This window comes from Heteronotia binoei, chromosome 8 (assembly GCF_032191835.1).
Source record: "Heteronotia binoei isolate CCM8104 ecotype False Entrance Well chromosome 8, APGP_CSIRO_Hbin_v1, whole genome shotgun sequence".
Classification (NCBI taxonomy): Eukaryota; Metazoa; Chordata; class Lepidosauria; order Squamata; family Gekkonidae; genus Heteronotia; species Heteronotia binoei.
In genome coordinates this window covers 38,914,970-38,940,747 of record NC_083230.1, presented here as the reverse complement: position 1 = coordinate 38,940,747, position 25,778 = coordinate 38,914,970, and the positions used below count along the sequence as shown (strand labels likewise).

Genomic DNA, 25,778 nt, shown 5'->3' with positions numbered 1-25,778 from the left:
ACGTGTTTAACAGATTAAAAGAATAATAAGCTTAGTTATGTCTGAGGGAACTGTGAATGCACTTGAAAGCTCACACCCTGAATAAAACTTTGTTTGTCTTAAAGGTGCCATTGGACTTCTTTGTTCTATTAATTCATTGGGTCGCCATAAGTTGGAAGCAATTTGGCAGCACTTAATACACACATAGGAGGAATTACTCCAAAGAATGAAATAATTTATGTGAAGGAGACCTGTCCTTTACAGAATCAGAAAACGTTCTCAAAGATAGTGCAGTTATTAGTAGAAAGTGGGAACGTAAGCACACTAATGCCATTGGGAGAATTGTATGAGAAGTATGAGAATTTTAGTGAGGAAATGGATTTACTGATCTGGTTGGATGGTATTACTTTTGGGTACAGAACTACTGAATTTTTTCCCCCCATTGCCTTCTTGCCTCCAAGGAAAATGGAAATAGATAGGTGCCGGAATAATAGGATTAGAAGGTTGCCAGATGCTTCCAAATGTCAAGAAATATCTGTTTGGATTAACCATATATTCTAATACTGAAGGCAAGATATCATTGGATACTTAAATCCGGTGTGTAAGAAAAAGCCCCCTACTTTTCATACACATGGACATCATGATCACCAGTATGGTTGCCAGGGTGCCTGGAGTTTTGACTTGCACACATCTGCTCTAAGAAGTGGACTTTGCCCACGGTTTCTAAGGCTTATGTGAATATTATAAGCCTCAGCTTTGCAGCAGCATTCTACATCTCTGGATGGGTGTTAGCCAGAACTACAGACGAGCTTCCAGCTGCTCCTTGCATGCCCAGTCTTGGCCGCTGCAGTGGAAGAAGCCATGCCGCCATGAACTGTACAGGCAAACAGTTTCCAGCCTGTTTCCATGAACCAAAGGTTAACACCATCGGAATCCATCTTGTTTTCCTGACTCCATTACAGCAAAGCAAGAGACTCACTTATCCAGCAGCTGCTTCAACTTCTGCATAAGGCAATCAAGCTTATCTTAGGCGTGGATCCTGCCGGACCGCCTAAGCCTTTGTCTAATGGAACTCAAGACAAAGACTGGTGCCAAGAAGAAGACTGAAGAAGAGGAAGACCATCTTCAGCCAGAGCCAAGTTCCTTTGTGTAAACTGGGTGTTACCTTAGGTAGCAATTTGGCCATCTATTGTCACCTTTTTAGATAAGTTTAATAGTCTTAAGCACATCTCCACCCAGTAATTTCCCCCATTCTTTTCTCTAACAGTCATCCTGGAGCCTCCCCCTTGGCCCATTGCTACCTGGACAGCCAATCAGGTAACTAAGGCCAAGTCCACTCATTGGCTAGCTATGAGCATCCAATCAGGGGTTGCCAATTAACTGGCTATTGGCTACTGCACTAGTCCAGCCCTTATGGTCACTGCAGAGTCTCCCCTTTTCTGAGGTCATGTACCAGCGGACCACCTGTCATCAACCCCTGTACCTCCCATCCCCTAAGGGCTCAATGTAGTCTATATAACCTGTAACACAGCTCCCCACATGTGTGCATCTAGCAGTACCCCAGTTCTGCTGTCTAGATCCATCCCCGATTCTGGCCACAGTTGAGGGTCCCATTTCCCCCGTCCTCTTTCGTCGCCATTGGAGCCTTTCTTGAAGACTACGATTGGTAATTATCACCCTGTTTGTCTATCAATGTGTTGTCTCTATATCTCTATTTTTCTTAGGACTGTTATGTATGTTTCATGAGCACATTGCCTTGTATGTGAGTTCTATATTTTTCTGGAATAAATTTTAATTGTTTTACTTAATTAGTGTCCTTGATAAATTTAAGCATTAATTTCTGGATGAGGAATCCTGTATACATAGGTAAAAAGATCCTGATTAAATGCCTCGTTTTGACGGCATTTTGACTTACAGGTGACTGGAGCTATGAATGGACAAGACAGATCTTTCTACAAACCTGAAAAAGGGCCCTAGGCTTACATAAAAAATGTGAAACCTTTAAAAAAAAATACAGTGCTGCTTTAAATTTTTTTAAAATGATACAAGCAACAGATTCCCTCAGTGGATGTTGCTAAGCAACCACAGTAGCCCAGGCTGGGTTCTGTCAAGAAAAAAGCAAGGGGTGGGAAGCAGGGCCCTTTACAGGCGTATTTTGGCCTTTGAGAGAGGACTCATTGCAGCCAGGGTTGCCAGTTCCAGTCTGGGAAATTCCTGAAAATTTTGTGGTGGATTCTGAGGAGACTGGGTTTGGGGAAGGGAGAGCTCCCACAGAGTCCACCTTCTAAACCAGCCATTTTCTCCAGGGTGGTGGGGGGGGGCAGATCTATCATCTGGAGTTCATTTGTAAATCTGGGAGACCTCCAGGTTCCACCTGGAGGTTGGCAACCTTGGGCCTGGCAGCAATTTCTGTGTGACTTGATGCCACCCAATTTGCATGACTCAACCAGGCCTGGCTTCTTCCTATTGTTCAACAATAGCTATCCAATGAAAGCCAGTGTGGTGTAGTGGTTAGAGCTTCAGATACAGTCTGGGAGACCCAGGTTTAAACCCCCTTCTTGCTGCGGAAGCTCACTGGGTGATTATAGACCAGTCACATACTTTGAACCTAGCCTACCTCACAGAGTTGTTGTGATAAATAACACTGAGGAGAGGAGACTAATGGGAGCTACTTTTGACCCTACAGTGGAGAAAGAACATAGTTTTCCTAAATAGAGGCTGCGGGGGGAGGAGATAGAAAACTGAAGAGTGAGGGGCAGATAAAGGCAGGTTGAAGTTAGGATGAGAAGGAAATAAGTTTGCCAACTCCAGTTTGGAAAATTCCTGGATATTTGAGGGGTAGAGCCTGAGAAGGATGTGGTTTGAGGAGAGGAACAATCTCAGACAGGTATAACGCCATGGACTTCACCCTCAAAATAAGCTGTTTCCTCCTGGGGAACTAGCATTTTAAATCTCCAGGTGATGAGGGCAGGAGATCACCTGGAAGTACAGCTGATCTCCAGATGACAGAGATTAGTTCCCCTGGAGAAATTGGCTGCTATGGAGGATGGAGTCCGTGGCATTATACCCTGCTGAGTATGCCAAATCTGATATATTTAACATTCCCTCACATTCTCAAGGGTTTACCCCCAGATCTCCAGGAATTTCCCAACCTGGAGATGACAACCCTAAGCGGAGCTAATTTCTGTAATTGGGAGATCCACTGTGATTCGAGCTGCCCCCACTGCTGCTGTGTGGAGGAGGAAGCAAGCACATGGCTGGGAGTGCTGCCACCACCACTGCTAGGCTGGGAAACTGATGGCACAGAAGGCAGGGTGGGGTTATGAGGTGAGGAGGAAGAAAAAGAAAGAGGGAGTGATGGAGTGGGGAGAAAGAGACAGAAAATGACAGGCATGGAGGGGAGAGAGAGCATAAGAAAAGGGTGGCAGAAAGAAAGAAGAGTGTGAGAGGGGAGGAAACAAAGATGGGGGGATGGGATATCCACTCGTGGAAGTTTCTTGGAAGTCCCTACTTGTAGTATTTATAATATTTATTTTGGGTTTGTTTCCAAGTGCTTATCTCTGCTGAAAGCAGCAGAATCTGTACATAGGCTTTTAATTATGGGACATGGAAGACTTTTCTTCTCTTGAGCTGCTACTGTTTGAGTTGCTTAGTTTAAATGGCAGCACCCCAGAGTCGGAAACGACTGGTGCTTGCACAGGGGACTACCTTTACCTTTTTAAAAGTGGAGGCTACATAACTGGATTTCAAGTGGTTAAATATAAGGATAGTGGATAAATTTGCTTTAAAAATAAACCCAGGCTTTAAGTTGCATTTGTGACAATGGGTGCACTAGGACAGTGGTCCCCAACCTTTTTTGGCGCCAGGGACCGGTTTTGTGGAAGTCAGTTTTTCCATGGACTAGGGTGGGGGGGGGTGCAATGGTTTCAGGATAACACAATTGTGCACTTTATTTCTATTAGTTTGCTGTAGTGGTTAAAAGTGTGGACTCTTATCAGGGAGAACCGGGTTTGATTCCCCACTCCTCCACTTGCAGCTGCTGGAATGACCTTGGGTCAGCCATAGCTCTTGCAGAGTTGTCCTTGAAAGGGCAGCTTCTGGGAGAGCGCTCTCAGCCCCACCTACCTCACAGGGTGTCTGTTGTGGGGGAGGAAGATAAAGGAGATTGTAAGCCACTCTGAGATGCTGAGATTTGGAGTGGAGGGCGGGATATAAATCCAATGTCATCTTCTTTTTCTTTGTTGTTGTTCAGTCACACAGTCAAGTCCAACTCTTTGCGACCCCATGGACAAAGTCACACCAGGCCCTCCTGTCTTCCACCATCCTCCGAAGTCTGCTCAAATTCGTGTTAGTTACATCAGTAATGTTGTCCAGCCATCTCATCTTTTGCCGTCCCCTTCTTCTTTTGCTTTCTGTCATTCCCAGCATCAGGATCTTCTCCATTGAGTGCTCCCTTCTCATTTGTGGCCAAAGTATTTGAGCTTCAGCTTCAGCATCTGACCTTCCAGGGAACAGTCAGGGTTGATTTCCCTTAGGACTGACTGATTTGATCTTCTTACAGTCCAAGGATTTTCGAGATTCTTCTCCAGCACCACAGCTCAAAAGCATCTACCTTCTGCGCTCGGCCTTCCTTATGGTCCAACTCTCACAGCCATACATTACTACTGGGAATACCATAGCTTTGGCTATATGGGCTTTTGTTGGCAGGGTGATATCTCTACTTTTCATTATACTGCCTAGGTTCGCCATAACTGTCCTCCCAAGGAGCAAACGTCTTTTAATTTCATGGCTACAGTCACCATCTGCAGTGATCTTGCATCCCAGAAATGTGAAGCCTGTCACTACTTCCATGTCTTCTCCTTCTATTTGCCAAGGTGTGATGGGGCCAGATGCCATGATCTTAGTTTTTTTAATGTTGAGTTACATTGTAATATATAATGAAATAATTATACAACTCAGGGCTCGGTTGCTAACAAGCCACGGACCAGTACCAGGCCACGGAACCGGGGGTTGGGGACCTCTGCACTATTAAAAGGAAATGACCCTGAAGTAAGCCAAACTGAGTAGACGTTGTGGTGCTATAAGCCAGCACTGCATAGCCACTCAGTTCAGTCCTGGGCTCATCAACAGCATCAGCAATGGGTTCACTCATTGTTGCTAAAGGGTTGAGCCAAGTGGCCCCTAAGGCACAAGCAGAGTTGCTGGTCCCTAGAGCAGCAGCCCACTGGGAAATTGGCCTGTCTCCCTTTGAATAACTCCTTGTTATTTATGTTTTGATGGTCCAAAAACTGCACTTGAACAGAATGTTTATGGTATATTTTGGTTAGCCTTTCCTCTTCACTCTGCTAGCTTGGTTCACTTTGTATGTGTAAGGGAGATACTCCTACTACCTTGTTAATCTGCTTCTTTCATCTAATGATATTGACTATGGAAACTGACATAAAAATTATTTAATAACTTTGGTGCTTCCATGTTGCTTGACCATATTTGTCTAGACAAAGTTGGAAGAAAGGTTGAACTGCAGCTAATAGCATAGTGTAATTCAGTAGCAAATGTTCTACAAAATGTAAATCACTAGAAGTTGCTATCAAATTTGTCTTTCAGAGGATTATATGGGGCAGTGTAAATACTAGCTGATAGCAGCTGTAGTTAATGCTCATTGGGTCTAATGGGGCTCAGGGGACAGTGGTCAATGGTATGTGGATCCACCTTATTCTGCTTTTGTCCTTGTCCTACTCTGTTATAATCGCATTAAAATATTTAAGCACTGCAATACAATTTCTTAACATGTAACTGAATTCAAGTAGTTTCTTTTCATGATTCAGTAAATTTGCATTCTTCTTACCTGGTGTGTATAAGTAAAGTTAGCCTGATGTCCCTTTTGCTGCTGTGTTTGCAACAACAGTAGGGATACCTAATGCAGGGAAGAAATCCTGCCACGCTGCCCCTTTCTTAAAGCCCACTACTCAATATGCTAATCAGAAGAGTAAGACTTGTGAGACAAAAAAAAAGATGCTGGATGTTGTCGTCTTTCCCACTTGGATCTCACCAAGTTTTCTCTAATTTTTGCTTGCTACTCTTGGCAATAGGATTAGGTCGTAGATGGAGTTTTCTGCCACACGAATGTGGGATATTCTAACCACCACCCTAATGCGGGTGAATAGCTGAAGTTCTATAAAGACTTCTAGCAACTTCTGATCCTCTGAACTCTCTACAGTAATAATTCAGAGGATCATTATGATGGAGGGAGGGGAAGTGGAGGTACATACCCAGAATAATGAAACAAGTGTGGTCAAACTGACATTCTGGTTCGTTCTACTATATTAGCAGGTGTGAATCAAAATGTGAAGGGGGAAAGTCATCTTTGGTTCTTTCCAGAATGGACTCTGCATTTTGCCAAATCTGATATTTAACATTATAGCATAAGGAGTAATTAGCTTCAAGTTTTTGCTTGCACTTGCTAAATCAGACTTGGCAAAATTTAGCTATATGATATCCAGTGTGCTTTTAAATTCCTTTATCTCACAGATATCATCTATACACACTGGCTTGGTGATGCTTTCATTGATTAATTTATAAGGCAGGTTGAAAGGCTGGGGGAGGAAGGGGTGGAGTGAGATGAAATAAAATGTTTTCTGTTTAGCTGTCAATTAGTTTCTTGAGGACAACTAATCTTTATTCACACTGAAAGAAGGCCAAGAGTTGTGACTCATGACCTTTTCCTTTCTAGAGTGGATTTGCCCTTGGCAATATCAATGCCTTTGAGACATGACCCTGTGAATTAAACTCTGTCACATTCCAATTTAATTCTTGTAGGAAGCATTCACTTTATGCAGGCCACTTCTTCACTTCCCAAAAATAGACTGTAAAGTTGAAGTACCATCATGGATTAGACAGTACCCAAACTTTTGCCCATCCAGAATTATGGCACTTTCTTAATGCAAACAATTGTATCATCTCCACCTCCATTGCCTCTTACTTTGGTCTAGAACTCATTGGAAAGTTCCTCATTTAGCAGCAAGAGAACCATTGGATCAAGCCCATTGTGTACTGAAGTCAGCAAAGTTGTGCATTTTAGTTATAAAAATATCCTTCTAACACTGTGCACCAAAGATTAAATTAAATTGGATGGGAAAGCACCAAGGAATACCAGGGTTGCTATGCAGAGGTGCATCACATATGTATCAGAAATGATTAATCATCTCAAAAAATAGCTTGCAATACTCTGACCTGGATAGCCCAGACAAGCCCAATCTCATTAGATCTCGGAAGCTAAGCAGGGTCAACTCTGGTTAGTATTTGAATGGGAAACTGAAATACCCACTCAGGAGAACAAGGACAGGCTTTATTCAGCCACCTCTCTGAATATCCCCCAGGCCCCAGTAAGGGTCAGTCACCAGAGTTTGACATGACTTAGAGGTGCAGGCACAAACACACGCACACTCACAAAATACAATACAAAAAAGTAGCTTGCAAGATTGGCTATCTGTTATTTTACCAGAAACCATTTCCTTTATGCTTTATCAAGTAAGCTCTGTTGGCTGTACAGAATAGGGTTGCCAAGTCCAAGTCAAGAAATATTTGGGGACTTTGGGGGTGGAGCCAGGAGACATTAGGGGTGGAGCCAAGATCAAGGCTGTGACAAGCATAATTGAACGCCCAAGGGAGTTAAGGGACGGCACACCTTTTCAATTCCTTCGTTCTATAGGAAATAATGAAGGATAGGGGCACCTTCTTTTGGGGCTCATAGAATTGAACCCCCTGGTCCAATCCTTTTGAAACTTGGGGGGGGGGGTATTTTGGGGAGAGGCACTAGATGCTATACTGAAAATTTGGTGCCTCTACCCCAAAAAACAGCCCCCCCCCAGAGCCCCAGATACCCGCAGATCAATTATCCATGATTTTCTATAGGAATAAATCTCCATATGGAATAATAGAGTTCCCAGCAGACATTTCCCTCCCCTCACCCCACTTTCTGATGACCCTGAAGCGGGGGGACGGCCTCCAAACCGGGGGATCCCCACCTGGGGATTGGCAACCCTAGTACAGAAATATATGTATATGCCAGGTACACAAGCGTTTGTATATGTTAGGTATTTTCTTCAGAAGCAATACAGAGTAATTGAAAATAAAGTGTTTGAGCCCTTGACCCCACAAGTTCATGAAAATAAACTTAACCTTAGCTAAGTTCAGTTTGAGCTTCAACACAGGGATCCACATGTAGAAGGCAAACATTGGCAATGGTGCTTCAATCGATTATATGCAAAACCAGAGTTAGCAGAAATGCTCCACTTTATTTTTTAAAAATGTAGAGGAAATGGAAGCAATGTCAGTGGTTTCTCCCATGTTCAAAGTTTGTTGGGTTGATTAAATACTGACTGCTGGCCAATCATGTCTGCCTTACAGATACTAGTGTCTAACTCCACCAATCGAATGTCACTAGCTGTTGTATTTACAAACTCCGCTTCAATTCAACTGTCTATGTACTAAAACATTCTTTCACTCTGTCCTCATTTCTTGGTGCTGAGTTGGTTCAGAGTTTCTACTGAGCTATTAAATTTAACAATTTAAACTTATTCCCAGCCAAATGTCTGCTATAATAGGATCTATTGTCCTGCTGAATGTAATTATTAAACACTTTTTGTACCCAAGTTCTAGAATAAACAAATAATTTTTTAAAAAATTATTATTATAGCTCCACTGACGGAAGAGGCAGAAAGTGATTTCTCCCCTTTTTCATTGCTGTCTCCACAGAGTCCTGAGATACTGGCAATCTTACCCTGGATTGAAAGTGACAATGTGGATGGGGAGAGTAGGGAAGATCCACAGCTATCAGCGCTTTCATCTCACAGGAAACTAGATACAACATACTGGGTGGCTTATCCAGTGAACAAAATAATTACTTTATCTTACATATATTAATTTATGACATTCTAGGGTATTTTTAAAGAACAATATAGTTATTTTCACTCTTGCCTAAAAGGCCACATTACCATTGATTTTCAAATATGAGGCAGAAAGCTTTGGAAAGGACATTTGCATACACACACAACTGCTAGGGCTGGAAGTGGTCTTTCTAGCCATAGTCCTGCACTATGCAGTGAAACTGAATTCCACTGAAGTTGTTGGAACTTAAGCAGCCAAACTATACACATAATTGCAGTTTGTGACATTTTGCTACAACAGGTTGTATCTGTGCCCGTGAAATGTAAACTCTTTGTGCCTTTGCTGTATATTTGTTTACATTCATTTGTGCATTGTCAAAATTTAATCTCTATTTTATTTTGGTAAATAATATCTAAATGGATATAAAGTGCCTTTGCTAATCACACTTTACCCAAGCAGGCAAGTGTTCAGCCTACATCCAGCTAAGCCAGGTAACGTTAATGTCAGCTGTGTTTGACTTATTGAAGTCAGTGGAACAAAATGGGACTAAATCATAAAAACTGTATTAACAAAGTCATGAAGTAAAATCATTATGCCACCTGCACACAAATCAACAGAGTATTAGGATACTATGACCTTTCAAAATAGGACATGAAGGCAGATACTTAAAATGAGAATTCTTAACTGTTTTGACTACAGTGTAAGGGAGAAATGAGATCCCACTCCCATTCTTCCAACCCATCCATTCCAGAGTATAATTGTAATTCTTGGATTTTGAAGATTAACACAATCATTTATTGAGACTGAGAGAGAGGGAAGAAGGAATGTATCTTGAATCCCAGATTATTTATTTATTCTACTTTTAACCTGCCTTATGCAGCAATGCTCAGAGTGGGGTACAACATTTCCAGTTAGACAACATTTTACAATCAAGTTAAAACAGTTAAAACACCATAGATAATTAAATAATGATTTCCAGTTTACAGATGGTGCATAAAGGCACACAGTTTGTGTCCTTATCCCATGGGGGATGGGGGAGGCAAGAGGGAACCAGGCTAGATGGAAACTGTTGCTGTCCTCGCCCATAGGCCTAGTGGAACATCTCTGTCTTACAGGCCCTTTCTGTCCGCATTCTGTAAAAAAAATATGCTCGAAACCTAATTTGTGTCTGTGGGCTAGTCATTGCAGTGTATGTGGTATGCAGAGAGACATGAAATGAAGTTCTAAGCCATTATTGTTTTTGCTTGTCTAGTGGAGTGATGCCACTTTCCACAGAAATGCCTAATCTTTACTTGGCTTATATTGTTGATGGTTGCTTTGGTGATTCATATGGAAATGCTCTCTGTACAGAATTGTCAAAAGTGTTTGTTAATGTCTGACCCGGTGGCATCTTCTCACCAATTTCCTTGTTTTGAGATGACTCAGAAAATGCTTAGAGGATAAAAGCAAAATTGATTCCCCCCCTCCCCCTGCTTTATGCATCCATGTCCAGTCCTAGAGTTTCTTTCCCAGTGGATGCCACTTACGGTTTGTAGTTTATACTAGGTCACCAATGATTGATAGGCAGTGTGACTAGTGTCACAGGAATCAAAAACTGCACTGGGGTCAGCTCCTTAGAGCTCTCTGAAACTTAGCCAGAAGGGTTTTTTAGACACAATGGAGGGTGGAGTTGGGGCAACTGTCAAGTAAAAATAGGATCCATAAATACAGCGCAGTTCACAACCCAAAATGCCTACAGGTTCTGAAAATATTATTAGCCTTTTAATCAGCCTCTTGCAGTGAGATGAGGCATTCCAGTCCTGTCCTTTAGCAGATGTAGTGCATCAATCTCTGGGTGTATGTGGGGGGGGGGCAGTTTTATTTTCAAATTGAAACCTCTGGTAGCAGAAAATTTAGATAGGATCCTTTACATTGGCTAACTTGGCATTATGGAGGACTTTGTTTATTTTCGCCCCTCTCCAGTGAAGAGAAATTGTGTTGCTAAGAGTAAACTCCTGAGAAAGATTTATTCTCTTTTTGTAGAATTTGGCAGGGTCGCGAGGGGAAGTGCAAAGAAAGTTGGGGGGGGGAGGTTGTGAGGGCACCGAGGAGAGAGAAGACAGGCGCTCCAGTTGTACCTTGAGGTTAAATTTGGGAGGGGGGCGGCGTTTTCCGAGGGCCAGGCTGACGAAGAATAGTAGGGGAGAGATTTTTTTTTTTTTTCCGTGCGGGAGCAGCAGTCCTTGACGTGGTGAAGAGACCCCTTGTAGGTATTCAGCACACAGCCGTTGATAGATTTCGTCTCAAGCTCTTTGGACTGAAAAAAAGGCTAGCGCTTTCTTGTTTTTCCTTTTAAAAAGAAAAGGCTGCAGTTGGTGAACGAGCTGTTGCTGTGCTGCCGTGTTCTGAGTTCGGGGCGGCATTGTGGCGGGGGGGAAAGAGATGGGGAGAAGAGTTGGCAGGCAGGGGTACGCGAGGTGGCAGGCGGACGACGAGAGGCGGTGGCTCAGGGGCTCTGGCCCGGGTTGCGCAAAGCCGTTGCTGTTGGGCGGCAGAGGGGCTTTCGGAAGCGTCGCCCAGACAAGCCTTCGGAGAGGCTACTGGTGAAGAAGGCCAGGTAGGGAGTCTGCGGCGCTCCTCCGGCCCAGCTCTTAGTTGTCAGCTGTTGTTTGCAGAAGACCTTTGCGTTTGCAGAGGCGGCGCGGGGGAGGGGGGGCGTCTTCCCGTCTGGATCGTGGAAGCGGAGTTCTTCGGGCGCGGGGGGGGGGGGGCGTAGCTAGGGTGGGTCGCCCTTGACAGGCGGGGTTTCCTGGCCTGAGCCTTGCATTCCCATCCACGCGCTCCGGTTGGGCCGAGGGTCTTCAGGAGGTGGTCTGGATTTGTGTTCTTCCCGGCCATTTAGCAGCGCGTGTCTTTTTGCTTCGGCAGCCTTCAGCTGCTGCTCGAGGGCTCTTCCTTAGAGACATGCCAGAGGGCGGCTGGGTGGGTGAAGGCCCTTCACAACTTTGCCCGCTGGTGAGTAGTCAGCTTTTTGCAAGAGCAGAGCCTCGCCCCGGCTGCACCAAGAAGAGCTTCGACTCGAACAGACGGGATGGGGGGCGGGGGGAGGTTTATGGAGCTGTTGGAAGCCAGTTCGGAATGAAATGATTTGGGGACTTCAGCCCAAGACCTCTAGGATGTCCGCCGCCAAGACTTTTCTTCAGGGTGCATGCGGGTGTGTTGCAGCTGCTTAATCTCAAACATGGTTACTTTGGAGGAAATGCAGTAGATGTTGTAAATGGCATGTGGATTTGAGTGGGTTGTTTGAGATTGCCTGCAGGCAGATGTGTTGTTAAAAAGCAGCAGTCTTAAAAGCCGGCATAGGTGGAATAAACGACTGATTTTTTTTAAAAAAAATGAGAAATGTCATTGAAATCTCAGGGTAATTCGAACATATCTTTCTGGAGGCAGATGTGCAAGGTTGAATTTTTGTTTTGGAAAGTTATTGGGTTGTGCGTTTTTGCCAGAGTGTGGATGGACTTATCGGCTTTGTATGATGATTAACCCTTTCTGTAATAGAATCCAGCATTCTGCCTCCCATAATAATTTGCTTTAAAGGAAACAAGAATTAAAATGTAAATGTAATTTGGACTATATTTTTTCACTCCGAACTAGTGACTGCTTTATCACTTCCCTGAAATGTTTTCTTTCTAAACGTTTTCCTAAGCTGAGTGCTGTAAGTTTCAACAAAGAAGAGTTGTTCAGGAGCCAACAGGTGACAGGGTGAAACTTGAGTATATGTTTACACTGGAGTAAAAGTCTGGCTGCTGTTTCCTATGGTTGCTGTTTAAAATAGAAATGTAAAGCATGTATCAATAGGGAGTCTTTAAAAAAGTTAAATTTGCCTGGTTTCTTCATCTGGCAAACTATTAGGGAAAATGACTTTGAGATATTGCTTCCTAACCTAAGCTATTGACATGGTTTTTGTTAAGCTTTATTTCCACTGAGCTGCCTCAGGTCCTTTGTTTATATCCTGTTGTGCCCCAAAGGCAGCAAAAATTAAATGCCATGATCCTAATTCGTTGCAATATTTGAAAATATTCTGAAGCGTGTTATCAAAGTTCTTTACAGCCACAGTGTTAGAAATGGGAAATTTTCCTATTTTGGTTGCTATAGTTAAAAAAACACACACCCCTCAATGGAGAATTAAGAGAACTTTTTTCCCTATCAGTCCTGTCCACCTTCATTCATGCCTTTGAATTTTTCTAAAAAGATAAGTACTACCAATGTTTAGATTTACTGAATTTATGTGGTGTCACTGCTTTTCCTTTTTAAGATTGTTATATACTCTACTGTGTATGTCAACTCAGACACCTGCTTTTTAACCTCAAGTCATGACCCTTCAGTGATAGCTGCAGTGCCCTGCAAATGGATGTATGTGATATGCATCATGGATTCCCCATAGTCTTGTTAACAGGCAATTTAACAACAAAAAAGTTGTTAAACAATTTGCCCTGCAGGATGAACTTAAGCAGCAGGAGATGGGCAAGAATGTTTGCTAACTGGCCTTATGAATTGTGACCTCTTCAATCTGGTCAGAGGTGACCACCAAGCGAACACAACAATCTGGAAATCCTAATAAAAGGGCTGGTGTCATACTTGGCTGCAACTGTTTCCTGTAGAACAAGGAGTCTTTTAGAATGCATGTGTCCAGCAACTTTTGTGCATAATTTCTGTCTGTTGAACAACACTTATATTAAGTGACAATAGATGCCATTTGCACTGTTATGTATATCTAAACTTTCAAATCAGATTACTCTTTAATCCAATTTTATATTTACATTTAATGTACCATTAACAAACTGGATTGGTCTTACTATCGTTAATGTTTCTAGGAAGATTTAATATTAAATATATATGTTCGGACATTATGATTCTAACTTTTATGAAGTAGAATATAGAGTTGGAAGGAGCCACACAGGCCATCTAGTCCAACCTCCTGCTCAATGCAGGATCATCCTACCTAAAGCATTCCTGACAAGTATTCTTCAGCTGCTGCTTGAAGATTGCTAGTGAGTGGGAGGGAGCTCACCACTTCCCTAGGCAGCCAATTCCATTGCTGAATATTGTTACTAAGATTTTTTTTTTGCTTCCAGCAACATGCTGATTAAGACTTCTTCTTATTCCAACCATTAGTTGCACACAGAGTGATTTCTTCCTCTTCAGCATTTTTTTCATTCCAGAGAGAAGAAACTGATTTGAATGTTCCAAGTTTATCACTTAAACTATAGATTTTTGTGTATTCACTTAACAGATATGTAAAATTTACCCAATCTTTTTGGCTAACAGGTTAAATGTAGAATCTCTCCTTTACAGTAAACAGCTCTATCAGATTGCATAGAAAGGTTCAAGAAGTTCAAGCAAGAAAACAAAAGTAAAGGGGGGATGGGAGATTATAACTTCGGATATTTGTAGTTCATATGGGCCAAATTTAGCTTTGGCAAAACCTATTATTACTGTTATTAGTTTTGACCAGTACGTACTGTCCAGATTTACTGTTCATTGGCTAGGAGGAAGTACTCAGGGTTGGTTTAATGGAATTAAATAAAATTCAGAGTACTTCAAAATAATTCTTAGAGATGTCCCTCTATATACTTTGCAGAAGATGTCTTGGTGTAGAGGAATATTAGTGACTTTTTCTATGTTGTCAGCCATTTTTAGTTGCAGTGGTGATAGTAGAAATGGATCTTGGAAATATACATAATTATCATTAGTATGCAGATACTGAGATGTTTAAGATTATGTGCAATCATGGTTCTTAATGGATAGTGGTTATTCTGGTAACATCTGTGTCAGTGAGCTCTCCTCCACCTTCACTGAATTCCAAAGCAACTTTTTCATGGAAAACTTGATTTCAGCATAAGATCTTGCTAATGAGACTTCAAAAAACACTCAGGTATGTGTTGGAATTCAACACATGCCTGATGATCTCTGCTTAAGTGTGGGCATGTGACTCTGCTAAGGCATTGGCTGTCATTTGGTACTAAAATACAGAGTTTGTGGATTGAGAATAGCTTTCATTGTTAAGATACTACAGATGTAATCCTATATGATATTACACATCTGAATCCATGGAAGTCAGTGGGTTTAGGAGGGTGTTATTTTGTCTAGGATTGAACTGTAAACTGGAAGTGAACCATAATTATGAATATATATGCTGATCTCATGAAGAATTCATAATATGAACATTAGCTACCATTGCTATTTAGAGAACACGTTGATTCAGAAAACAGTGTTTTGAGTAGATTAAGAGTTCATATATGAAATATAAGTATTTTGGAAGGAGGGGAGAATTGATGTTATAAACTGGGTCCCCTCTGGGCAGAAAAGCAGGGTATAAATAGCTAAATAAATAAACCTAAATGGAAAGTTTTGCTGCTTAATACTGTCAGATCCTTTCCTATTGTTGTATGTTTATGCTAGATAGTATATATGTCTATTTTCCCCATTGTACTGCTACTTAGTAGTAGACTTTTTTCATGCTCTGGGTTCTGGGTGTTGGACTTTAAATGTTTAGAGCAAAGAAGTGATTAAAAACAAAACTGTTTGAAAAACAAGTTTGTTTTCTTAACCTATCCGGACTATTAACATGTAATATATACTTGTACCAAAGACCATGCGTTAACATCTGATTTAAAAAAAAATAATAATTATGCCTTTTAACATTTCATTCCCTCCCCCCCAGAACACTTAATTGATGCACTGCAACTGAATATCTTCACGCTTTCCCACCAACAGTGTGCCTTCTGAAATGGAGCCGAAAGTTTGCAACCTGACATTTGGTTTCCAGAGAAGCTCAACATCTGATGATGACTCTGGCTGTGCCTTGGAAGAATATGCCTGGGTGCCTCCAGGTCTTAGACCTGAGCAGGTACAACCATATGCTGCCATCTCTTTGAAGCTTATCAGAGACCAGTAATTATGTGCCTGTGTTCACCTCTGACTGATGACTTGTTAAAGGAAAATGTAGTCGAGATTGCTTCTGTTTTTGTCCCGATGGTTTATTTTTGTCCTACTGAGATAATGTACTAAAGATGTTACAAATTCTCTTTTCTGTATTTAGACAAATAAAAGTATCTAGTGTCTGTGTTACCCATTTTCAGTTACTTTTTAAAAAAATCACTGCTAGACTTCAAACTCTTAAATGCTTAACTAATGATGGCACTATTGTATATTAATAAACATGAAATATTAATGGTTAAGTACAACACACCAGGAAATATTCATTTTTAGGTATATTTGTTCAAAGGGAAAAATTTCATGGCACTTCCATTGGATTTTTTGTTTTTTGTAAAATTGTTACACATACACATACTTCTTTCTGTGTTCTTTCATTTGGAGTTAGCTGTAAATGTAATCTTATTTTTGCAAATCATTTTCTACATGGAGCTGTCTTGCACCCCCAGCTTCCCCATCAGTATTTTTATCAATCCCATATATCCCATAACCAGAATCCAGTAAAAAGGAACTATTTTGCAAAATGCTTATTTTTAAGCTTTGAAGCATGTTGTAAACATGAGCAAATCAGTACATCTCTTTACTGAGTTTAAAGGGCAATTGTTTTGTACTGGCTTCTTTACAAATAATTCTGCTATTGTAATTACAAAGTAAGCAAATGGATTGTCTGGGTAGCTGCTTCATAATTTTGAACTACAGGATTAAAATTGAAAAAAAGACAAATCTGAATAAATTGCATTTAGTAGAAATGCAGATGTATTCATCTTTCCCCAAAACATCAATGCAAAAAGTTCTTGAAAAGTTTGCATGGAAATAATGAACCTGATCAGGTTATAAAACTGCATTTGCCTCATCAACCTGTAAAATTCATAGAGCAAATCAAGCTTGTCAATATAGCAGTTGTTTTCTGAAGAGCTTCACACATTGTGTGATAAAATGCAGAAAGAAATGTGGAATTTTAACAGACTCATTGATTGTCCCAGAACGGGGTGTAAATTTGATGTGCATAATTTATGGTACCCCTAATTGTGGATGCATTCCAGAACAAGCAATTCAGCAGCTGGGTGCTAGCTATCTCAGGCAATCCTGTTCTGCTGAGCTGGCTCCTCTGCTTATTTTGTAGCTAGAGAAATGCAAACTGCTGAAGATTTGAAGTAAAAAAAAAAAAAATAATAACCCCCCCCCCCCAAACCTTAGTTCTCTTTTTAAATAAAATCGAATTTAAGGCCAAAAATCTGTGTAATGGCTTCTGTTAAGATCGATCAAAATACTGCAGAACAGTGAGCAAGCTCACTCTTTATTAGGCTGGAAATAAGGTAACTGATGAATAATTCTTACAATGGATGGCCTGACTTTATTCCTGTTCTCCATTTCAGGTACAGCTATACTTTGCCTGTTTGTCAGAAGAGAAGGTTCCTTATGTTAATAGTCCTGGAGAGAAACACAGAATTAAACAGCTTCTTTATCAGCTACCACCCCATGATAATGAAGTAAGAATTTGCTCATACACATTTTGCCCTGCTAAATAAATTTCTGTATGAACAGGCAGTTGTTGTTTTTTTCAGATTATGACAGTAATTCCCAAGCTGTTTGCATAATGTCCAGTGCATCAGACTTAGATTTTTAAAAAAAATGTATGACCCCAAAGTAGCCTATGAGCATAATCTGCCTGCTGAACAGATGCATGATTTCCTAATCTGGTCTCCCAATCCGCCTCATCAGGGGAAATATAATTTTGCTGCACCTCTGCATTGGGTAGATCCAGATAGGCAGCCGTGTTGGTCTGAAGTAGTAGAACAAAATAGGAGTCAATTGCACCTTTAAGACCAACTTAGTTTTATTCAGAACTTCAAAAATGCATTGGGTGTGATTGAACAATCTAGACACTCCTGTACAGACATGGAGAACAAATATCTGTTCTTGGAGAAGGAGTTCAGTAGCTCATAAAGAAACACAGTGGATGTTCTCTCAGAGGCACGTAGTTCTTTACCCTTATATATTCTTAAACCAGCCTGTTGTGTAGTGGTTGCAGTGTTAGACTATGGTCTGGGAGACTCAGACTAGAATCCCCACTTTGCTATGAAGGATTTCTGGGTAAATTTACCTCATAGTGTTGTACTGAGAATAAAATAGACAAAAGGAGAATGATGTAATGATAGGTCCAAATCAAGGAGAAAGGTATAGTAATTAAGTAAATTACATTAAGATAAGAAAGGGCAGTCTGAGAAAACATTAATTCACCATATTACAATGTATCCAGGCAGGCTTAGAGTATGTGGGAAAATAATTACTCTTTCGGACTCCTACAGGTTCCCAGTACCTCACGAATACATACTTATGCACATTTATTTTTAACAACCTGGATGGAGTTCTGTGCTTGTTAGGTTGTGTTCATCTTGATCTGTAATTGCAAAAGGGAATGCACAAAGGTCTGAATCCTTTAACACGTTGTGTCCCCTGCCAGTAATTTGCTTCAAGCAGTTTTCACTGCCAAAGTTATGCCTTCAACGCAGTTGAAAATACCAGATAAAACTGCATGCATGTGTTGGCTGCATTGAGTTTTTTTTTAAAAAAGTGAAATCCACCAGACACTAGTGTCTAACACTGGTATCACTTTCTTTTGCTGAAGGTTAGATATTGTCATTCTTTAAGTGAAGAAGAAAAGAAGGAACTTCAGATATTTAGTTCACAGCGTAAGAAGGAAGCACTGGGACGAGGCACAGTCAAATTACTCTCAAGAGCAGTAATGCATACACTTTGTGAACAGGTAAAATTTATAACACCCAAATGAAATCAATATTGGCATGGTGTAATGCTCAGATACTCAGCTGTATAATCCAGGATTCTTAGAACTACTTTAGAATAAAAATTAATGGCCTGTTACTGTTTTGAGTAAAGCTGTAATAGTCATGCCTGCTGAAAAGTATGATCTTCAGTAGTGATCTGAAAAATGGTCAGACTATACATACCTATATTGCTGAAAGCAACCCTCTCCTAGAAAAATGTTAAGGTAAGATATGAAGATGGAATATACTGATAGTGATGCTTGAAAGTTATCTAAAAAAAGTTAGGGGGATAATGAAGATTCTACTGTAGAAGATATTCGTAAAATGGAAACTATCTTTCAATTATCACTTACTTACAGTGTGGTACAAAAATAAATGGAGGTGAAGTAGCAGTGTTTGCATCAAGAGCAGGACCTGGAGTGTGTTGGCATCCATCCTGTTTTGTGTGTTCAACGTGCAGTGAACTTCTTGTTGACTTAATCTATTTCTGCCATGATGGAAAAATTCATTGTGGTAGACACCATGCTGAACTCCTCAAGCCACGCTGTTCAGCATGTGATGAGGTAAGGAATACTTTAGTTCAACATTACTTAAACCAGAGAAACAAATGTTGCTTGCTCAGTTAGGCAACTTAGTTTTTGAAGATGTCTAAAAACCAAGGTTCATGTGGCTTTGTTTCTTGCAAATTAAATGTTCTAACAATAAACAAAATAAAAAATTCTAAACAAACTATTGTCTAAACTTTTTTTAAAGATTATCTTTGCTGATGAATGTACAGAAGCAGAAGGTCGCCACTGGCATATGAAACATTTTTGTTGCCTTGAGTGTGAAACCGTCCTTGGAGGACAGAGATACATTATGAAGGATGGACGTCCATTCTGCTGTGGCTGCTTTGAGTCCCTTTATGCGGAGTATTGTGAGACTTGTGGGGAACACATAGGTAACTCTGCACCTTAAAACATAAAAATGTTTATTTATTTTATGATTTATATCCAGCCCTTCCCACCAAGTGGCTCAGGGTGGCTCACAACATAAAATCCAACATAAAAATTAAGTTAGGCATTTAACACAGTTAAAACATTAGGAGTAACAGAAGTCTAATAGAACCACACTTAGTTTCTTGTGCCGGTTAGTTATAGGCCAGCCGGAAGAGGGTTGTCTTACAGGCCCTGCGGAACTGAGCAAGGTCCCGCAGGGCCCTCACCTCTTCCGGCAGCTGGTTCCACCAGGAAGGGGCCATAACAGAGAAGGCCCTGTCCCTGGTAGATTTTAAGCGGGCTTCCTTTGGCCCAGGGATAGCGAGAAGGTTTTGGGTTCCCGATCTCAGTACTCTCTGGGGAACATGTGGGGAGAGATGGTACTTCAGGTAGGCAGGTTTACAGAACAAATTGGTCAAGCTTAAGAATGGTTTGGATTCAATAAGACGTCTAAAATATTGCATTTGGCAATAACTGAGTCAAATCAATCTGTATTCTGTTACCAGTATAGCTGAGCCCCCCAAAAGCCGATCTTATCTGGCTTTTATTTGGGTTCATCCAGCCATACTGAACACTACCAGCCATTTAAACGTAACAGCTGACAGGCAGAGCTGCCAGTCAGTCAGCTGTAGGGTTTAAATGCCTCCCTGGAAACATTATCAGTGGTCTTCATTCCCTCTTCCCTCAGCTGCTGCAGGGAGACTCGGCATCAGAAGGAACAGAGTGGGGAGGCATGTAGGGAAAGAAAGGAATTTAAATATGCCTGGGCTCTGCTCTTTGCTTTCTCCAGCTGCAGCAGCGCAGCTGGAGTATCAGCTGTTAGGTGTAAATGGCATAAGACATAACAGCTGGTTGGCAAGGAGTGAAACTGACCAGTGGAAACCGAAGGGCTTGGGGAGGGAGGGGAGGCATTTTAATATGCCTCCCTTCCCTCAGCAAGTATAATAGATCCAAATATATTCATCAATATCAAATATTTCCCTAATCTAAATACTTTACTGTTATTTAAACTGGGGAAATTCATATATACCACCTTTTTTGGGGTCTGATATACCCAAAGCCAAAAAATACCTACATTTTTCCGCTTGCACACCCCTAGTCTAGAATTGCACACAGTATAGCCTGTGCTATATGCATACAGCATATAAGAGGCTGAATCCCGTGAACTCTGAATGGAATGAGTTCACTTAATGGATTGCTACTCTTTTGCTTTCAGCCTCCTACACCATGCCTCTTCCCACGCCTGGGGAATCTTTGAGAAAGAATGGAATAAGAGCCTGTGCAGGTGTATGGAGGACAGATTTGTTAGTTTTCCCTTTCTTGTGCTTCCTCCTATTGATAACAGGGCCAGATTTCAGAAAAATAGTTTTCTAAAGTGGTAGAACTGCAAATAGATGAATTTGGATAAAATGCTTTTATAACCATCATTTTAAGTAAAACCTATGTCAGGGGTGGCCAACGGTAGCTCTCCAGATGTTTTTTGCCTACAATTCCCATCAGCCCCAGCCAGCACGGCCAATGGCTAGGGAGTTGTAGGCAAAAAACATCTGGAGAGCTACCGTTGGCCACCCCTGACCTATGTTAATAAAAGGAGCCCCGGGGTGCAGTGGTGAGCTGCAGTATGCAGTCCAAGCTTTGCTCATGACCTGACTTTCATCCTGGCAGAAGCTGGGTTCAGGTAGCCGGCTCAAGGTTGACTCAGTCTTCCATCCTTCCAAGGTTGGTAAAGTGTGGAAGACTGGAGAAGGCAATGGCAAACCACCCTGTAAAAGTCTGCCAAGAAAATGTCCTGATGTGATGTCACCCCATGGGTCAGTAATAACTTGGTGCTTGCACAGGGGACTACCTTTACCTTTTTGTATCAATAAAAGTATTTTGTTGACTAGAGTCCCCTTGTCAGAAGCACCTATCGCTATCCTCACTTCAGGTGCATATACAGCAACCATGCGAGTTTGCAGGTTGCTTGTGTATAAGTTGGGGGCTACTGTTGGGCTGGATACAGAGATCATATCACCCAAGTGCTGAAAGATCAGTTTCTTGGTAAATTCAAAGTTTTGGTTATTACCAGTAAGGTCCTAAGAAGTTTGAGGTTAGGGTGCTTGAAGAACTATCTCCTCTTGTACCATTCATCCTGCCAGTTGAAATCCTCCTCACAAGACCTGCTCTTTGTGCATCTGCTCTTCAGATATGAGGCAAATCTGTACCAGAGACTGAGCTTTTTTGGTTGTGGCACCTCACCTGTGGAATGACCTGGTACCTCCTCTACTGTCTTCTAGGCTGGGCTTGGGTTTAATTTTTTTTTTTTTTTTACAGTCCACCTGTGGACTGTTAAAAGGATTACTTCAACTGCAAAATGCTTTATATATCTGGGTTTTCATGTGCTTTTCCTTTTATATGTGGTTCTTAATTTAAATGATTATGTTATTATGATTTTCCCTTTTTATTTTGTGAGCTGCCTCAAGCAGGTCTCTGAAGAGGCAGCATATAAATGTTTTAAGTGAAATAAATAAGTCCAGGTTCTGTACTTCTGGCATCAGCATAATAATGCTTAAAGAAATCCAGGGGAATGTGTACCAATCAAACTTACACAAGAAGTAATTGTCGCTCTCTTCTTAACAGGGGTTGATCATGCTCAGATGACTTATGATGGACAGCACTGGCATGCCACAGAAACTTGCTTTTCATGTGCTCACTGCAAAGTTTCCCTACTTGGCTCTCCTTTCCTTCCCAAGCAAGGACAGATTTATTGTTCCAAGTCATGCAGTCTGGGAGAAGATGTTCATGCCTCTGACTCTTCTGACTCTGCTTTCCAGTCTGCCCGCTCCAAGGACTCCAGGAGGAGTGTTCGCATGGGGAAAAGCAGTCGGTCAGCAGATCAGTGCAGACAGTCCCTTCTCCTGTCCCCAGCTCTGAATTACAAATTCCCTGGCCTATCAAGCACAGCAGATGATACCCTTTCAAGGAAAATGGACGACTTAAGCCTTCCAAGGCAAGGAATGGGCTTTGCTGATGAAGACCTCTGGAAAGGAAGGGGGGAGCAAGAAATTCCAGATGATCCTGAAGAATGGGCTGAACATGAAGACTATATGACTCAGCTGCTCCTAAAGTTTGGTGATAAAGGTCTCTTACAGCAGCCAGCGGAAGTCAGTGTTAGAGTAAATGAACAGTGGGTTCCTGAAAGCATGGTTAAAGGAAGATCTGAGTTGAAGAAAAATAGCCAAAGCCTAGCAAGTAAGAAATACCAGTCAGATATGTACTGGGCTCAGTCCCAAGATGGCTTAGGGGACTCTGCTTATGGGAGCCATCCAGGCCCTGCCAACAGCAGGAAAATCCAAGAGCTGAACATAGAACGCAGTGCAGCTGTGTATAAATGTGGTGAACAGCAATGGTATGACAATTCACTAGAACGTTTATCAGACCTGAAACAGGAGCAGTGTGTTAGAGATTCAATGGATTCACTGGCTCTCTCCAATATTACAGGTATGATGACAAGGATTCATTTGGAACTACACCTAGTTTTAATGCTAATAGATAAGCTATTGAGTTTATTCTGTGGAGACTATTAAAGAGAATGAAATTATGCTTGATTCCTGTTGCATTCAGTGTGCTGGTGAATATTCCCACTCAAGGGCAAGGGAATATTTGAGGATTACCAAAGTATCTATCAGCAGTGGCCAGAAATGCATTTTTAAAGTAGATCATTTGAGCAGAATAGCAGGGAATACAAGCAAGTCGGGAAACTCGTAGGAGCACATTACTGTGCATAATGTTGTCTTTTGTTTTAGCAAATCTCTCAAATACATGGTGGTAAAGGGACTGGTTATTGATACTGTGGACCTAATTATAGAAATGTGAAAGCAGAGTGGAAGTTTTTTCCAGTACTTGTAAGGGATCGTTACTTGGCAATAGTTGATTGATCCGTCAATGTCCTATACTTCACTCTTCTCTGTAATTGGAACTTGAATTTCTACTTCAGCTACAATTTTAAAAAGAATATTGTCTATTTCTTCAGCACTTGACTGTTAGCACTTCAAACGTGAAGGATGGGAGAAAAAACCACATTAATTTTATTTCCTAACATTTTCCCCTTAGGTGCTTCTGTAGATGGAGAAGTCATAGCAAGACCATCTTTGTATTCTTTGCAAACATATCAAGAGCTGGAGGTAGACGACTGTGAGAAAATGAGTAACATGGGAACCCTGAATTCCTCAATGCTTCACAGGAGTACAGAGTCTCTAAAAAGTATAAGTTCCGAATTATGTCAAGGCAAGGCACTGCCAGATGAAAAGCCAATACATATGCCAGTTCTCAGAAGGTCCAAATCACAGACTAGACCGCAGCAGGTTAAGTTTTCAGATGATGTTATTGATAATGGAAACTATGAGAACTATGAAATTCGTCAGCCTCCCATGAGTGAAAGGACTCGACGGCGAGTTTATCAGTTTGAAGACCTTGAAACTAGACAACAACATCGGCGCAGGAAGAGCAGAAAGTCTAGGTCTGATAATGCACTTCACTTGGCTGCAGAAAGAAAACCCTTGCCAAAGGAAAGACTTAATTTTCATTCCCCTCAGGATTATGATAAATTCATTCATAATAAAAGTCCTTATGCTATTAGAGCATACACTCCAAACCCATATAGCCAGTACAGCCATATTTCTTCAGACTATGCAGTGGGGAACCATCAAGACCAGTTTTTTGGATTCTTTGGTGATGAGGAAGGCTCTTGGTGTTCAACATCATCATCATCATCTGATTCAGAAGAGGAAGGTTACTTTTTAGGACAGCCCATTCCCCAGCCCCGATCAGGGAGGTATCCCTATTATACAGATGACCTTTCAAGTCCAACTGCTGAACTTCCCAGTTCTCCATTTGGACAAAGAGCAACAAAACTCAAAAAGCGAAAACCACATAAAGGCAAAAACTGCATAATTTCTTAAATTTTACCAGTAACTATGATCTATGTGCCTACACTGTTTTAAATGTTATGTAGATAAATAGCTTAAATTACTTTTCGTGAAACTACAGAGGCACACAGTCCACCCCTCCCCCCCATATCTTCAGTCAAGGTGCTGAATAACAACAGGAGGGCTGCAATAATATAAGAGCAAATTGAAACAGGTTATAATACTGCTTAGATATACACTCTTTTGAGGCTATACCAATAAACACAGAAATTGTGTTCTAAGTAGCTTTTTGGGGCTGGATTATGCTAAAACCCAGGGGAAATGCAATGTTGTTAAGACCTCATCTGTTTTTTCAGTTGCACGTTTAAGTCAAACAACAAAAAGGATGTCTGACCAGTATTATTACCACCACCCCTCCACTCAGTGACTCACCAACTGTCTTGATCTAGCCCAGTTCTGATGCTATACAAGAATTGTGTTTCAATACAAATCAATAACGGATGCCAATTTCATTTTCTGAGGATAGAATTATCCTCATTCTGACAACTTTTTATATAAAATGTAATGTGTAACTTAATTGCATTAAGTCAGTGAGCTGGCTTATACAGAAAATCAGCTGGCTTATTGTGAAATCAGGTCTGAGATTCCTGTATATCTGAAACATTGCAGGTTTCCAATATAGTAGGAACAGCAATTGATATTTATAAAGCGTTTCATAACTGAATCTGTATTCATAACTTAACAGTGCAAATAATGTACATATTGTAAAGTTAAATTTTAACAGACTATTTTTATATCCCTGAATTGCAAGACACTTGTTAAAATTCAAAATTAGTTTTATTTGAAGAGTTTAACATTGGCTTGTCAGTCAGGGTTTGTTAAATGTCCATAAGTTTATATTAGCAAAATGTTTAATTTTTCTGACACTAAAGCTCTGTATGCATGTTAGAGCTATGTAAATATTGTTTAAGCTGTGGTCTTTTTAAACATTAAAGGCATTATTTATGGATCAAGAAAACTATATTGTAAAAATGTAAAAAACCTTACACCAATATGGAATATATAAATCCACTAAAACCAGACACAATCTAAGGTCACTGTTTCTCTATAGTAGGCAATACATAAAGAATATTTGAGTACTGCAATAACTGTGTCATAGCGTTATATAAAATGCAATACTGTACTCAAAATTTCATTTCAGTCCTTTTCCTAAAATGCCGGAGACTTGTTCAGCACACCATCATGGAGAAGGTTCTTTAAGGCCTCAC

General features: G+C 41.0%; 1 protein-coding gene across 1 annotated transcript in view; it reads left to right on the top strand.

The window, feature by feature from the left end:
• PRICKLE1 (prickle planar cell polarity protein 1) overlaps window positions 1-25,528 on the top strand; it is an 88,978-nt gene extending 63,450 nt beyond the window's left edge. Inside the window, exons 2-8 of the mRNA XM_060244932.1 lie at window positions 15,569-15,754; window positions 17,217-17,330; window positions 18,470-18,607; window positions 18,986-19,189; window positions 19,380-19,566; window positions 22,223-23,083; window positions 23,696-25,528. Of these exons, the coding sequence (XP_060100915.1) occupies window positions 15,635-15,754; window positions 17,217-17,330; window positions 18,470-18,607; window positions 18,986-19,189; window positions 19,380-19,566; window positions 22,223-23,083; window positions 23,696-24,543 (2,472 nt within the window). The 5' untranslated portion in view covers window positions 15,569-15,634 and the 3' untranslated portion in view covers window positions 24,544-25,528. The remainder of the gene's footprint in view (window positions 1-15,568; window positions 15,755-17,216; window positions 17,331-18,469; window positions 18,608-18,985; window positions 19,190-19,379; window positions 19,567-22,222; window positions 23,084-23,695) is intronic.
• Window positions 25,529-25,778: the final 250 nt, after the last annotated feature.